The 15607-nt window shown below is 41.7% G+C and overlaps 2 protein-coding genes across 12 annotated transcripts in view; one reads left to right on the top strand and one right to left on the bottom strand.

Moving 5' to 3' along the window:
• Positions 1–2934: 2934 nt before the first annotated feature.
• LOC120549126 (insulinoma-associated protein 2) lies at positions 2935–5589 on the top strand. The gene has a single exon (XM_039785779.1). It carries the CDS (start codon positions 2994–2996, stop codon positions 4986–4988), a length of 1995 nt encoding a protein of 664 aa, XP_039641713.1. The 5' UTR covers positions 2935–2993; the 3' UTR covers positions 4989–5589.
• Positions 5590–7935: 2346 nt separating this feature from the next.
• ralgapa1 (Ral GTPase activating protein catalytic subunit alpha 1) overlaps positions 7936–15607 on the bottom strand; it is a 77487-nt gene continuing 69815 nt past the window's right edge. For 6 of the 11 annotated variants that reach the window (XM_039785766.1, XM_039785773.1, XM_039785770.1 and 3 more), the window contains 2 exons: positions 11104–11215; positions 7936–10114 (listed from right to left, as the gene is read on the bottom strand). In XM_039785766.1, coding sequence (XP_039641700.1) covers positions 10027–10114; positions 11104–11215 — 200 coding nt within the window. In that variant the 3' untranslated portion in view covers positions 7936–10026. Of the gene's footprint in view, positions 10115–11103; positions 11216–12787; positions 12820–15607 lie in introns of those variants that run through there. The other 5 variants (XM_039785777.1, XM_039785776.1, XM_039785769.1 and 2 more) reach the window with 3 other exon arrangements.

Here is a 15607-nt window from a genome sequence, read left to right as displayed (position 1 = left end):
AGTTATGGCATGGTCTTTCTAAAATCGTTTGGTTTGACCAGAAAACAAAACACCTTCAAACTATCATTTTGCCACCAGGTGTCAATCTATACCACTAGGTGGCGACAGATGACCATTTTATTGAGATATGACAGGCATCTACTGTCCCACAACAGCGCGTAAACACCAATCTCTAATATCTTCTAACTCTCGATATGATAATAAAGTCTGAGCGTGAAGCACAGGACCAATGGATTAACAGGGTTTAATGGATGATTCCTGTGTTTATTTATTTTTTTCATCACTGAAAAGCTGATCAAGCCAATGAAAATTGGACACTTAATTAAAGCTATTTCCAATGTTACATTTGACCATAAACTCGAGTCCTGAAACTGAACTGCCAACACTCTAAGTATGTGAGAACACACACACACACACACACACACACACACACACACACACACACACACACACACACACACACACACACACACCCCCCAACAAGACGTAACGTAACACAGTTCCCATTAGTCCTAGTTAAGATGTAAACTCCATGTAAACACAGACTGCTCAGCTGTGGTACTGCAAAGGTTTGTGACTGAGAAGCATTGAGACTGACTGAGATCAATAGAGTCATTTTCAACTCTAGAGAGTTTGGAGGATTATCCACCTCACTGCTCACTGAAGTGATGCAAAACACCACACACACACACACACACACACACACACACACACACACACACACACACACACACACACACACACACACACACACACACACACACACACACTTCATGTCCTCCAGCCTCCTCAGACTGTCTGTGGATCTATATTTGTACAGGAAATTGACTGCGAACATGGACCCTGTTTTTAAGCTGCCTGCTCTTTCCTGTTATTTCTTACACCAGCCTGCCATTTTTCCCCTAATATGGGGTTTTATCACCTCAGGGCTCCTTGTCACAATTGTCCACATTTTGTCTTATCAATATACAGTAAGTTGATTCAAAATGTTCATCAACTTAGCAGATATCCATAATGTGGTGTCATAATGTGGAAGCAATTATGGGCAAAATAAATCAAATTTTTTGCCTTTTAGGTCAAAATTATGAAAGTGCAGAAAATGAAAAATCACAATTTTGAATTAGTTTCTCATTGTTCTGACATTCCAAACATTTCATCTATGTTTTTTGTTTTTTCCTGACAGACACAGACAAATCTGGGGTGAAATGACAAGGCTACAAAGCCAGAGGCCTCAGTCACTCTTTCAGTTAGTCAGGTCAATAAAGGCTGAACCTGGGTCAAGGTTTCCTTTATAGGAGACATTAATTAGCGGCTGACATTTGCAGTTAAAAACAACCAAACTAAAGACCAGCAAGCTTGGTGCTTAATTAGTTTTTATTGTTGGACTCTTCACCACCCATATGATTTCTATTCTCATTTCTATTCCCCAGGCGGCCCTCGTCAAGCCAATAGCCCGACCCTAAAACTCGTTCTCACGCTCATCCGCCTTGATTGATTTCCAGGGAGCGACGCCGGCTGGCCTGAGCCCACTGGCCGAGCTGTACACCGCCTGGCCCGCGCTGAAGGGCCGGAAAAGCCCGGGGGGAGAGGCTGGATGGATAGATGAATCTTCCTCCGATCTCTTATCAGCCAGAGCAGCTTCTAGTGGGAGGGCTGGTGTGAACAGTCCCTACTACCTACACACACACACACACACACACACACACACACACACACACACACACACAATATCAGAATCAGGATCACCATCTTATCCTTCACTCTTTCACTGCGCTGTCATTCTGTTCTGCTGGGGAGATAACGCCACGCATACACGCACGAGCACACACACACACACACACACACACACACACACACACACACATACGCAGAGGGAAAGCTATGCCTGGGGTAATCCTACCACCACCACCAACAACAACAACAAGAAAGACACAGATTATCAGACACTTCAGCAGAACGGAAACGGTCATCAGTAGGCTACTCTTAAAAATATATGATCTGTCAAACTGACTCCAACACACACACACCTGATTAGGTTTTCTTCCTGAACATATACCGCTGACAGATGAAGGCACATCAGTGAAGATCATCAGAAAAGATCAGTTGCAGAAGCTCATCAACGCTGGAACAACAGCAATATGTTATTCCACACCACAGCAAGCAAAACAGCTCATTAAAAATTACACCACTGATAAATTGCACTACTAAAAAGAAAAAGAAAACTCAATGAGCATATATAATTATTGTGAATAATAATACTAATACTAAATATTTTTATGCAACAATAATGTGCATTTCTTTTTTACCTCTAAAATCAGAAGTGAACCCACTTTTCAAAAATGTTAACCATATAAAAAGACTTGCAGCTGGCATTTTATTTCAATAACCAAGTGAGCCACACTATCACAGAAGAATCAGAGACCAACACTAAAACAATGTCATAGAATGACAAATGGTCACATAAAAATATAAACTTGCATACAATATAGTTTATAGTTTGTAGAATGTATCCAACATTTATGTTCATGCATGTGGGTTGATTGCTCAAAATTTCACTATAAAGGTCTCATTGGACCTTATAATTCTAGACTCGGCGTTTAAAAGTGAGTGCACATTTCTTCTTCTAGTTGTTCTTATAATAGATAGGATTCATTTTGTAGTTATTTTGGGAGTTCAACTGAACCAAATATCCTTTAGAAGTTTATCACAGTGACTAAATAACGCTTTCAATAGGTAGGCCTATGTCAAAGTCTGATATTAGACTACTAATATCATTTTGGGGGTACACGGATACTGTCTGTCTTTCTCTATCGTGCTCTCGTCACACCTGCGCGCGCTTCTCTCCCTCCCTCCCTCTCTCTCTCTCTCTCTCTCTCTCTCTCTCTCTCTCTTCTCGCCACTTCAAATCTCTACTTTAAAGTGGACTCGAGACTAGAGTTGTTGTTCTTTACGCCTGGTGGTGCCACGCGCCGAGCATCATCGTCATCATCGCCATGCCTCGAGGATTCTTGGTTAAGAGAAACCGGCGATGTTCGGCGTCACACCGGTCACGAAATAACAGGAGCAACAAACCTGTAACATATTACGGTGACCGTGACAGGAACAACAGTGATGACTCTGAAGTGACAAAACCGGAGGCGGCCAGGGAGAACGGTGTGCTGAACGTTTCTCCGTTTGAACGGACAGATGGACTTCTCCCGGTGTCCCGCGAAGACTCCGCCGGTGTCAGAGAGGCGTGGAGCCCGCACGTGGAGTCCGCGCTGGAGGCCGAGGCGGACCGGCGCGCTCAGTTACCGGAGACCGAGCAGCAGGTGAGCGAGGTGGACGTTTTGACTCCCGATAGTGATTTCTCCTGCTTCTTCCCAGCTCCCCCTCTACCCCCACGCGACGTGACATTAACAGAGTCCTGCAGCCCAGTTAAACCGGTCGGCACGAGACTGCAGGAACACCAAGAGGAAGGACATAAGTTGTTCCCCGGGAAGTGCCTGACATCACCCCCAGTGTCGGAGTTACCGGAGCTGCCGTTCCTGGTGAGCTCCACGCCGACCTCCGTGTCCGCTTCTATCGAGAGGCTCCTTGCGGGCAGCAGCCGCCACGCACCGTCCTACGGTCCCAATGGCAAATATGACCCGAATATTGGTCACGTGCACTTGTTCCCGCCACTGACACTGATGCAGGAGCAGCATCACGCGGCGAGGAAACGCTCGTTCCTCGAACAGGACCAACGCTTGAACGGCAACAGACACCACAAACAGTCGGCGGGCAACCCGTCAAAGAAACCCAAAGTAAACCGAAAACTCAACTTCGAGGACGAGGTCACGACCTCGCCGGTTTTGGGTCTGCGGATCAAGAAGGAGAGTCCCGAGCTGAGGAGGCAGCGGGAGAAGTCGTCTGCTCTCAACGGGAACCAGCCGCTGGGAGAGTTCATCTGCCAACTTTGCAAAGAGGAGTACCTCGACCCTTTCTCCCTCGCGCAGCACAAGTGCTCCCGTATAGTGCGCGTGGAGTACCGGTGCCCCGAGTGCGAGAAAGTCTTCAGCTGTCCCGCCAACTTGGCATCCCACCGCCGTTGGCACAAACCTCGTCCGGTAAACAACCAAGGAGGAGAGACTCAGACGAACAAGAGTCAGCTGTTAAAAGAGGCACGAGAGATGGAGGGCAAAGAGAACGAGCTGCTGCGCATAAACACCAATCAGCACCACGACGCGCTGGACAGTTCCCGCATCAGGCGCGAGCCGTCCCTGCTGCTGCTCCACGGTCGGTCCCGGGACAGCCCCGACAGCGACAGCCTCGCGCCCCCTCCCTATGACTCCTCGCTCCATTACCGGAACCCGGTGGAAGGCTGCCAGGACCTGCAGCAGCAGCAGGTGAGAGCGGCGGACAGCCCACCCTCGAGCCTCCTTCTACTGAACTGCAACCCAGACGAGCGCGCGGACCTGCAACAGCAGCCGTCGCTCCCGCATCCTCCTCTACAGTTCGTCCAGTCCTTACCGGAGGAGGAAGTGTACGAGTGCCGGTACTGTGGGAAGAAATTCCGCCGACAGGCTTACCTGAAGAAACACCTGGCCGCGCACGAGATGGCAGCGCGAGGGTCTCCGCCCCCGTCGCCCTACGGCCAGGCGCGCGAGACCGGCGGAGGACAGAGCCAGGTGTTCCTGTGTCACCTCTGCGGCGCGCGCTTCCCGTCGGTTGAAATCAGGGACAAGCACCGTCTGTGGCACGCGATGAGGGACGAGTTGCTGGCGGGAACATTGGGAGGCGGACTCAGACCGGACGTCTTCCATGCGCAAGGAGACGAGCGCAGCCCAGGGGAATGCGAGCAGCAGCAGCAGCAGCAGCAGCAGCAGCAGCAGCAGCAGCAGATCTTCACGTGCAAGCACTGTCCGTCCACATTCTTCAGCTCCCCGGGGCTCGCGAGACACATCAACAAATCTCATCCCACAGAGAACCGGCATGTGATGCTGCTGCAGATGACGGTGCGACCGTAAAACACGCGCGAGATATACTGTACAGACACTCAAACAAGCCAACAGATTATTTATAAAAAAAAAAATAAAAATAAAGATTAGTCATTTATTGTTACTACGGAGAACCTATTAACTGTGTAAATTGTAAATTGGGACTGAGGCCTGTTTTATTTTCAGTTGTAGTCAAAAAGCAACACGTGTATCACTGTGTGTTACAGAATGTTAATTACGGTTGAGTCACTATATGCCTTTTGTGTAAAGGTGAGTAAGCATCTTAACTTCTAAATTGTTTAAAAAAAAAAGGTCCACATATGATATACTGACACCAGAACGATGCAAACGTTGTCCGTCATGAAACGGATGAAGTCAAGAGCAAATGTTAACAAAACGATTGCTGACAGTTTCGCTGAAACTGGATACTTGCATAGCCTAACAGTATACAGCATATAACGCTGTCAGTAAAAATGGAACCGTCCATGGAACTGTCCATGGTGCTGAAGCTAAATACCGACCTACTGAAACCACAACCCCTGTCAGGATACTGACACCATGTCTCTTCTGTATTCTTCCACAGGTTGTTCAGTCTTTATAACAAGCAGGATTGTAATACTACCATAATGAGTGAAACTATCTAGCTTTTTTTTTTTTTTTTTTAAAGGGAAAATTTCATTCATTGGACAGCAGGATTATTATAATGATATCTTTTTTTTTAACTGGATGCAAACTAAAGGGTTATTTCTCCTATTTAAGTCCTTACATTGTCTCTCAATATTAATTTGTTGCTACAAGGCATACAGTTAGTAATACAATCATAAGTCACATCGTTTGTCTTTCTTTCAACTCTCATTTCGAGATCTCATATTATGCCCAGCACTCTGTAAATTATTTGACATTTAATCACAGCAACTCAACTGTTGTAGTTAGTGAAAACTTGAGAGACTGGGACCGACTGAAGTTTGACAGAAAGGGCATTTTGACTATGACTAATTAGAGCAAGAGGAGGTGATTTTACACTGAGAATACTAAAGCAATGATTGACACAAGTCTCTCTACATGGCAGACATTTAGACTCATAGTCAACATACTTCTGTGGCAAAGTAATCAGATTATACTGAAGCTCAGGAGGAGGCTAGTGTGTTACATTACTTACTGGTGTAATATGTAGCGACCTGTAATTACATTGAGAAAGTGACCTTCCTTACCCCAAGAACTGGAGACAGAATCAATGTCCTAACTCTATTTCAAAGACATGTACAGTGAACAATAAAAAAAAAAAAGAGAAAATAATCAGATAGACCATAATATGCCTTTTATAGTAAATGTACCAGTAAGCTTCTAAGCTAGAAAATATTTTCATACAGAAATGGAACATTTAATGTTAGTACTGCTAGTAAATAAAAGTGTTTTTCGTCTTTATTGATTATATATTACTGTGGAAATATTTGCTAAATGCCTTCATGAAAAAAAATCAAAAAATGTAATTGTTGGTTCTATGAAGCCTATTTTGATATGTTTGAAGTTGAATGTTCAATCTATTCTAAATTATTGTCAATAAATGATTAATGGGGAGCCTTGCCCTGTCAACTCATTCATGTGAATAACACACACACACACACACACACACACACACACACACACACACACACACACACACACACACACACACACACACACACAGGTCCGTCAGTCAAGTGGTACGAATCATTTATTGTCAAATTCCATCATCACACATTCACGCGCTCTGTGTCCAAAAGAGACATTACACATTTACATACAACAGGTCTGACAGTAACAGTTTGAGGAGTATGTGTGCGAGCGTGCGTGCGTGTGTGTTGTGATACAGCTGTTACATGATCAACACATGCAGTTATTACTGAACTGCCGTCATGCAGTATGTACAGTCAGTAGTTACATACATCACCTTTGTGAACCTGCATCCATCACAAGCCTCGCGTTCAGAGCATTCATCAAGAACACAAGTTCCAAATTTTATATAAAGGGACATTTCTGCGGCTGATATGCAGAGACAACCAAGATGTCAGATGGGTCAAAAAGGCTGACAAATACATCAACCTTAACAATCTGAGTCAAAATATCCAGACCGACAGTTCTCAGGGAATTTGGTATATCATTTCTTTGGGTAACTTCAGACATTTTGGTTGCTGCTTATAAGGGTTTTAAACTAAACTCAAACATCTGAGTCCACCAATCCTCAGGAGTACTTACAATCTGTAATTTAAATATGAACTATGTATATAAAAGCAGCATCATGATATTTTTTATCCAAAGATTATAAAAGGTACAGAGTTTAGGATGTAGCCTGAACTGGTTCCAGGTTGTCAAAGTGTTTACAGGATGTAACCAAACAAATAGGAGACGCAGTCAGCGACTCGCAGGTTAGCTGCATTCTACATACAGCATGTACAGATCAGTCCCAGAGTGCAGGGCGTACTATAGACCATGTGTCACAACCAATCAATGGTGCTTCAACCTCAGCTATAATAATAATAATTGTAACAGCAATAATTTAAAGTGACAACTCAAATCTCATCGGACTTCAAATATTCACACACAAAGTAACACAACATGAATTTGATCTCATTTTACACCGACAAATCTTTAACAATTTCAACCCCGTGGTAAAACAAAGTTTAACATTCCCTTTCCTTTCTACAAAGAATCTATGGCTGAAATAAAAAAATAAAACCGTAACAGAAAATACAGTCGCGAATACACAAACTGTAAGCAGTGAAGCATAATGCAAAAACTCAGATCTATATTTTCAAATAAAGATCTTTTCTGTATGTATGTTTTCTTTACCGGGGATCAGGCCATGGGAAAAAAATTAATGGAGACATGCGGCAAACAAGCCATCATGTAACATAAATGGAAGAACGTTTAATCCTGATAACCGCAGCTGAGACCATTTATAAAGAAAACCCTGAAGTACATAAACAATGTAAGCCAATTTCAAACCATGTCAGTTTTATTTGAGTTGAGGTAAACTCATGGGAGTGCTGAAACGAGGAAGTTAAATACATAAATGGTAGTGTTACATTTTCTGGATTGTGATTACATGCTGATCCCCTCCATCCAGGACTGGAACTGGGGATGAGTCTAAATATGAGAGCGGAGTTTAAAAAGAAAAGAAAAAAGAAGCAGCACAAAAAACAATTCATATCTACATGTTAAATGATGATAAGTTGACATCTCTTTCCTTTCTCCCCCTCTTTGGCCTCAGCTCTACAGTATCTCTCCTTTATACACTTTGCTTTTCCTCCTTCCACCACCATTAATCACCAATAACAGCCAAACCTGCCACAAAAGACTCAGGGCCCAATCTGGCTGTGGTACTAAGGTTACGCATACCAACAGTAAAGAAAAGTACTTGAGCTAAAATGAAATGACCTTTAAAGAATGAAGTGAAAACCGGTTATGAAAAGGAAAAACCGTAAAACGTAAAGCATAACATCTTGTAGTGTCAACCCAATTTAAGCAGATATGTGGATCGAAGTTAAAACACAGTTTGGCTTTGGCAGCTATTGTAACATAACAGTATATACACAGCAATCATCCTCACACTGTACACATCCCTATAGATATTATATATCTACTATATATTTATATTTATACTCATACATATATAGATATACAGAATATATATATAGCTAAAAGGAACAAAAAGAAAAGCTGTGGTTTCTCCTCAGATGACGGAGTGACACTGAACTTAAAAATACAGCAACATTCTTGTTCGGGTCAAAACACATTTTACAGTCAATAAAAAAAAAAAATAGGAAAATAAATGCAATTAACATCAGTGCTTGTCCACATTTTACAACAAGAGCACAAAAAAAGTCCACACTTTATGCAACAAGTGCTTTCTCTTTGATCAGTTTCTGTTATTCATTTTCTAGAAGGCGCATTTCTCTCCTTTATGAAAAACAAATAATCCCTCCCTTATTATTACTTTACCACCGATTCTCATATGTCTTCACTCAAAGGGTCAGCTTTCAGCCCCAACAGTTCAAGGGGGGGGGGGGGTGGATTTAAACAGAGAAAATATTTGGCTCGAGAGCGTTGCCACATCCACATCCACGACCAACGTTTCTGTTTTATCGTTAGCAAATTAATTAATTTCTATTTACATGTTACGAGGACTAACTCCAAACTGACCCCTGCCCTCATGTTTATAGGCCTAATATACTGAGAACAAAAATATACCTTTATCTTGCTTTCTCCATGCAACACTGTAGGTGCAATCATTCTGAATGCTTTCTTTTTTTTTATATCAAAACTCATAATTTTGTCTGTACACACATGGACTGACTATAGTACAAATATACAGATTCCCCAAAGCAACGTTCAACCTCTCTCTGTTCTGCAGTTTGATCTCACTGAACGAGCTCTCCAAAAAGAACGGCGTATAATGTGGCACAGTTAAGCTTTTTTTTTTAGCAGTTACGTTTACACTGGAGTTTGTGCAATTTCTAACATGGCACAGATTATTATGAACTAATACTGCACTGCTTAGGCTGCACTTGTTCTGCTGTTTCTACTGTGGCAAAGATCAGCATGCTGCAGCACTGATTCAACTGGTTTCTGAGTTGTTGTTTTTTTAGAACAAAGCCAAGGATAAATTCAGCAGCTGTGAGCATTTTCAAAATAAAGTTACAGTGTAAGATAGTTTACAAAATACTATTATATGGGTTTTTGAGAGTACAACAACAAACAACTGGGTAACAAAGCATTATGCTTAGGTTAAGTCAAATTCTACAGTCACCCCTGATGGTTACTATCATTACTGAGAACACCACCCATTGGTTTTCCTGTTGGAAATGAATATCTATGTGAATGTCCCCAAAACAGTCATTCTAATCATGTTAAGGTTTGTCATGTTTAATTTCTTTTTTCTATTAAGCACAGCTGTAGACCAAACATCTTTCACAGACTAAGTGTCTGATGGCTTGTTCAGTTTGGACCGGGCCATATAATCTAGAGATCTTAAGTCTTATTGGCTGATCCAGAGGAGCGTCGCAGCTTCATGGACATGCGGCTCTTGCTAGTCCGAGGAGACATGGGGGACGCCGAGTCGCTCCCGGCCTCCCCAAGAGCCGGACTTTCTGCCCGAAGAATCTCTAGGCAGGAGCCTGAGGAAGAGGAGGAGGCAGGGGAAGGTGTGGGGTGGAGGGCAAAGTGAAGGGGATGGATTGATGGGGGAGGGAGAGATAAAGGAGAGGAGGGAGGAGGCAAATAAGAGGATGAAGAGGAAGAAGGGACAATACAAAAATTACACCACGCCCCATGATGTTCTACAGAGTCAGACTGCACAAACCTCTACAGTCACACACAGGCAGGACAGACAGAATGACGGACATAGACAGACAGGACAACAGGCAGAAAAACAGCAAGCTCTATTAGTATTCTATACTGGGTTTATTTCGAATCCCTACTGTGTACTTCCTAGAAAAACAGACTTTCTGTTTTAAGATGCTTCTTCCCTGAGAGCACCTCTGAGACTGTATGTGTAATTAAAATCTACATAAATAAACTTGTCTTGACATCACCTGCCTGTTGCTAAATATACCTGCTGTAGAGGCAACGTGTGCTTGACAATTGTTTGGATTTAGTTTAGGCAAAGTGCTGATGCTCCCTGAACATCAGCTGATCCTTCTCTGGACAGCTCACAATGGCTGTTATTGGTGTCTGTTCAGTTTTAAGAGGATTAATAGCTCCATCTAGATTTATGTTATTATGTACTGTTGGAGTGATAATGGCTGGATTCATAGGGAGATTATTACTTTTGAACCTGCACTCTACAAGTGTGCTAAACAGTCATACAGTAAATACTGACTTTGTTTCACCAAACCGAATCGAATTAAACACTGCTGATAACGGTGTTTAATAATTAGGTAAAAATGGTTTATATCCTTATCCAACATCACATATCTTTTTACAAAATCTGACTTTACAGTTGATATTGGTTGCAAGTGAGCCAAGAGCTGCTCACTTCTGGCTAAAACCTTCCACATGAGCTGTTGGGAAAGCAGACATAAATTAGACTAGAAAAATAAAATAAAATGATATTGAAGAACACAAGGTAAAAGACCTAAAGTGATTTTTTATCTATAAAGCATACCATTCACAGCTAGCATGAAGGACCTTCTGCTTCAGACCCTTCCCCTTCACCCTGAGCAGATTAAAGCTGTCTAGTGGTTTAGGGACCATCATATACATATCACTATGCTCCTCTAGAGTGGAGGAGGAGGAGGAGGAGAAGAAGAAGACAGGAGAGGAAAGAAAGTTGAGGAAAGGAAACAAAAGGAACGGCAAGGAAGAAAGGAGAGGAAGAAAGGAGAGGACGGTCGGCAGCAAAAAGAGGCGAGAAGATGAAAGCCAGGAGGATTCAGAAAAGATTGAAAAAGAGAAGATGTAGGGAAAGGAAAGAAAATTAAAAACAGGAAAAAGGAGAAAAGAGAAAGTAAAAATGGAGAGGACAAAGGAGCAGTTTAGGAGAGTGAAGGAGGGGTGGTTAGAGAAAAGAAAGAAAACAGAAAAAATGAATCAAAACAAAGAACAAGAAGTTGCCACACATAGAGCTGGGCAATATATCGATATTATATCGATATCGAGGTATTAGGTCAAAAATGATCGTGATATTTGATTTTCTCCATATCGCCCAGCCCTAGCCACACACATAAAAAGAAAAACCACTCAATACACAAAGACACAACACAAAAAGTCGGACGACACACAAAACACTTCTGTGCAACATGTACACATAAATATATATATAATGATACATGTTATAATGAATACATTTTAACTACATTACATGTATGCTTCATTTTGCTTATCCCCACCACTAAGATACTCATTTCAAATGTAACAATACACAAGTCTAATGAAGAAGAAGCACAACTTTAATGTTAGTTTAAAGTTACACATTCAATGTGCGTTTGTGTGCACAGTCCTAGGTCATATCAAAACCAGGAAGAGAGGAGCGGACAAAAGGTTTGAGGTAAAGTTTCACCAGGTCAGTGTTGACATCGCAGGTTAACAGAAACGAACAGGAAAATTACTGAGTGAGTGAACAGACGAGAGAGCAGAAATATCACACTGTTTAAAAAAAGGATATCTCACTTTCATCATGCCCCTGAGTGTAGTTTGGTGTGAAGCACATCTCGGGCTTAAGGAATTAAAAGTCACACATGGTGTTAAATGAACTGGAGGCATTTTAAACAACCTTATAAAGGTGCTAATGTGTCAGTGCTTTGTTTACAGCTTTTTTCTGCTGCCGCAGAGTGACTAAAAAAAAAATCAGTTAAGTTATGATGGTCCCAGTTAGGTTTGAAATAATCATAGCAATGACAGCATTAAAAAAGAGCTAATTTAGAGCAACAAGGTCCACTGCTTGTGGGCAGATTGTTACAGTCTAGATGACAATTAGCTAGGAAATAATCAGTGGGAAAAGGATGGGACTAACATTACACTTTGTGCTTCAAGATTAAAAGTTAAATAATGAAACCGAGCTAATTTCTGAGCTCAAAAAAGAAAATGACTTAATCTCATAATTAGCAAACTATAATGGAGTCATCCCAAACAACACCTGCAGATTAGATGAAAATGACACTTCCTTTTAATTAGTTGACAACTAGAAACCCATGCAGACCTGCTTAAACTGTGGAAAACACAGAGGAGAAAACAGACAACTCAAGAAAACACGATATGGCGGAGGAATCGAGGAAAGAAGAGGTTAGGCTGAAATGTCAGTTGGAAGAGCCAATCAGAACGGGGCAAGTCAATCATGTGACCAGGCTTACCTTTTAGCTATAGGCAAGTGAGACATTACGATCTAAAGGAAGGAGGGAAACAAACAGAAAAGAAAAAGAAGAAAAAAAAAATAGATAAACAAAAATAACATGAAAAAAAGAGAGGAGGGAGAAGCAAAATAAAAAAAATTTAACAGAAAAAAAAAAATCAAACAAATGAACAAAATAGGTGAAAGTTAAATAAAAAAAACAGAAAGAGAGAAGAATATTTGATCATTGTGCTGTTAAGGTAGGGGGACCTGCAAGTTAATATAGGGAGAGGGAGATATAGATAAGGGGAAGGGGGCTGTAGTTATTTGAGCAAGGTTTATTTCAGAGCACAGGATTATTATGCTGTCGAGACTGTGAAAACACAATCTGAATTCTGAACTTTGGATGTGATTCGCACAATAGGACTCGGAATCAGGCAAATTGAGACGTGCAAGTACTGAAATGGCTATCGTATTATCTGACTAACGTTTTGATCCTGTGTTCTGAAATGACATTTGGGGCTGAACAACACACCGACAACCCAATACAGAGCAAAAATACTTCTGACAGAGGATTTCAGTACCACACAATATTCTAAATGGACATATTGGGGAACATAATGTGTTAAATGTTATTCAGCCTCAAAGCAGGTTGATTATTATTGTACAATTATTAATATTTTTTGACACAACAGCTGGTGAGATGATGAACAGTTGGACAAGAAAAAAAAAAAAAGTGGTCAATTAGACAAACACTCACAGTCATGCCTCGGCTTGACCAGTAAGAAACAAAGCAAAACGTCATGTCACAGTTTTCCTACAAACATTTACATCAGCCCACTGATATGTGTGTAGGCCTTCGTCACACAGCTGCTGCTTCATGTACCTCTTTATAAAGAAAGTGTGTGGCTTAGCTGCGGAATTAAATCACTGTAAATAACTGCAGCACTGAATAATTTGATTATGTGTGAGTCAAAGGACAGTACACTATTTTTTAAATTACACCTAACCAGACACATTACAGACAAAGATTATTAGTATCCGTCTAATAAACTTAACAGGATGCATATGAGAGTCATACAGTAGAATATAACTCCCATATGCATGCCTGGCATCTCTACGGCTACAGCTAATTCCTCAGAGATGGTCTGGAGACAGAAGAAGGCTGAGCAAAGCTTTGGACAGAAAACAGAACTCATCAGATACAAGATTGTGAATCAGACTGTGAGCTGCCAGTGAGTGTGTGTGTGTGTGTGTGTGTGTGTGTGTGTGTGTGTGTTTGGGGCAGCTCTGTCATTAAAAAAGGCACAGAAAGAGAGATGCTGCTTGTTTGGTAGCTTACAATGCAGCATTAGTACTAAAAGGAGGAAAAAGCTGTAAAGCTTAGAGATGTTCCAATACCATGTTTACCTTCCCGATACCGAGTACCGATCCGATACCAGTGCATTAAAGAAACACAAATATATCATTTTTAACAGCTGCATATTAGTAAACCTGTATGGATGATTACTATCATTGTTGTTTGGCCTGGCACTTTGTAAAACATGAAAAAATACATACAGAGAATGAATGGCATAGCACCTTTTATTATTAGTTTGCAAGTCAGTCATATGGGAAAAAGCTACTTTTTTTTCCCAGGGCTAAGTTATGTGGTATTGGATAGACAAAGGCTCACGTACTTGCCATTAACAGCTTTTATTTTAACAGCATTTCCGATACTGGCATAGATATTGGAACAACTCTAATATAGTTCACTTAACGTGCCTTTGTTTTTAGGGTTAAATCCATAAATCTATTGGAAGTAAATTATTGGAGAATAAATCTATGTAAACTAATCCAGAAAAAAATGAATATCCCAAAATATAGGATAGGTCGGAGAGCGCGCGTGCGCGCACGCGCCTGCCTTACGCACCATACATACACACACACACACAGTATTCAGTCATAGTTTGTCTATTATGCATATGTTTTAATGTCACTTGCCTTCAGTTCTAAATTCTCTCAAGGATTTGTGGCAAGGGACTAGAAATAGCAAGAAACTGTGGGCCCTATTTTAGCGATCTGAAACGCACGTATCAAACGCCAAATGCAAGTAGCTTTGCGGGCGGATCTCGGGCACTGTTGCTATTATACCGGTGGGATAAATGACTCTTGCGCCCGACGCAAATCTAAAATGGGTTGGTCTGAAGTAGCTACATTACTCCATAGGTGTGGTTTGGCCGTAACGTGCAATAAACCAATCAGAGCGTTATCTCACATTCCCTTTAAAAGCAGGCGCGCTTGTTCCATGGTGGATTGCTATTATAATGGTGGAGTTGCTAGGCGCACGCTCTTAATACATCCATGGGCGCACGCCAGGAGTGGTTCACAGCCGAGGAGACCGACGTTTGCGACGTTTTGACAAAACGTAAATAAAGAAATGTCACAAAAACATACTTTCCAATGTTTGGGGCTCACTCTCGCTGAATCAATAGGTTATGAATGCATGGTGATAATTTCTAACATTAGACCAAGATTACCTCACTATAGACAAAGCAGCTCTTCTGTACCTCCTCTCCCCGTGCTGCTGCTGGGGCATTTGGGTTAAGTGGCATCTGCACATGCAGTTCAACATCACATCTCCTTAAGTCCTCTAATATTTCCCCCTATATCATCAACACATCCATGATTCATGGAAATGTTGTGTAAAACAAGGTCATATTTTTCCTTGTATTTATGTATGGTTTGCAAAAATGGGAACGGCTGGGTCCGTGAGATGAGAGAAGCAAAGTGTATGCGCGGTGTGCACACTATACATTACAGCAAAGCATGCGCCCTTAAAATAGCATCTGAATAACGCGCC

Source organism: Perca fluviatilis, chromosome 20 (genome assembly GCF_010015445.1).
Source record: "Perca fluviatilis chromosome 20, GENO_Pfluv_1.0, whole genome shotgun sequence".
Lineage (NCBI taxonomy): Eukaryota > Metazoa > Chordata > Actinopteri > Perciformes > Percidae > Perca > Perca fluviatilis.
Note: the sequence above shows the minus strand (reverse complement) of the source record. Positions and strands in the feature narration are given on the sequence as shown.

What these genes read in the sequence shown, in the direction of transcription:
- LOC120549126 (XM_039785779.1), top strand. Translation starts at nt 2,994, where the DNA reads ATGCCTCGAGGATTCTTGGTTAAGAGAAACCGGCGATGTTCGGCGTCA.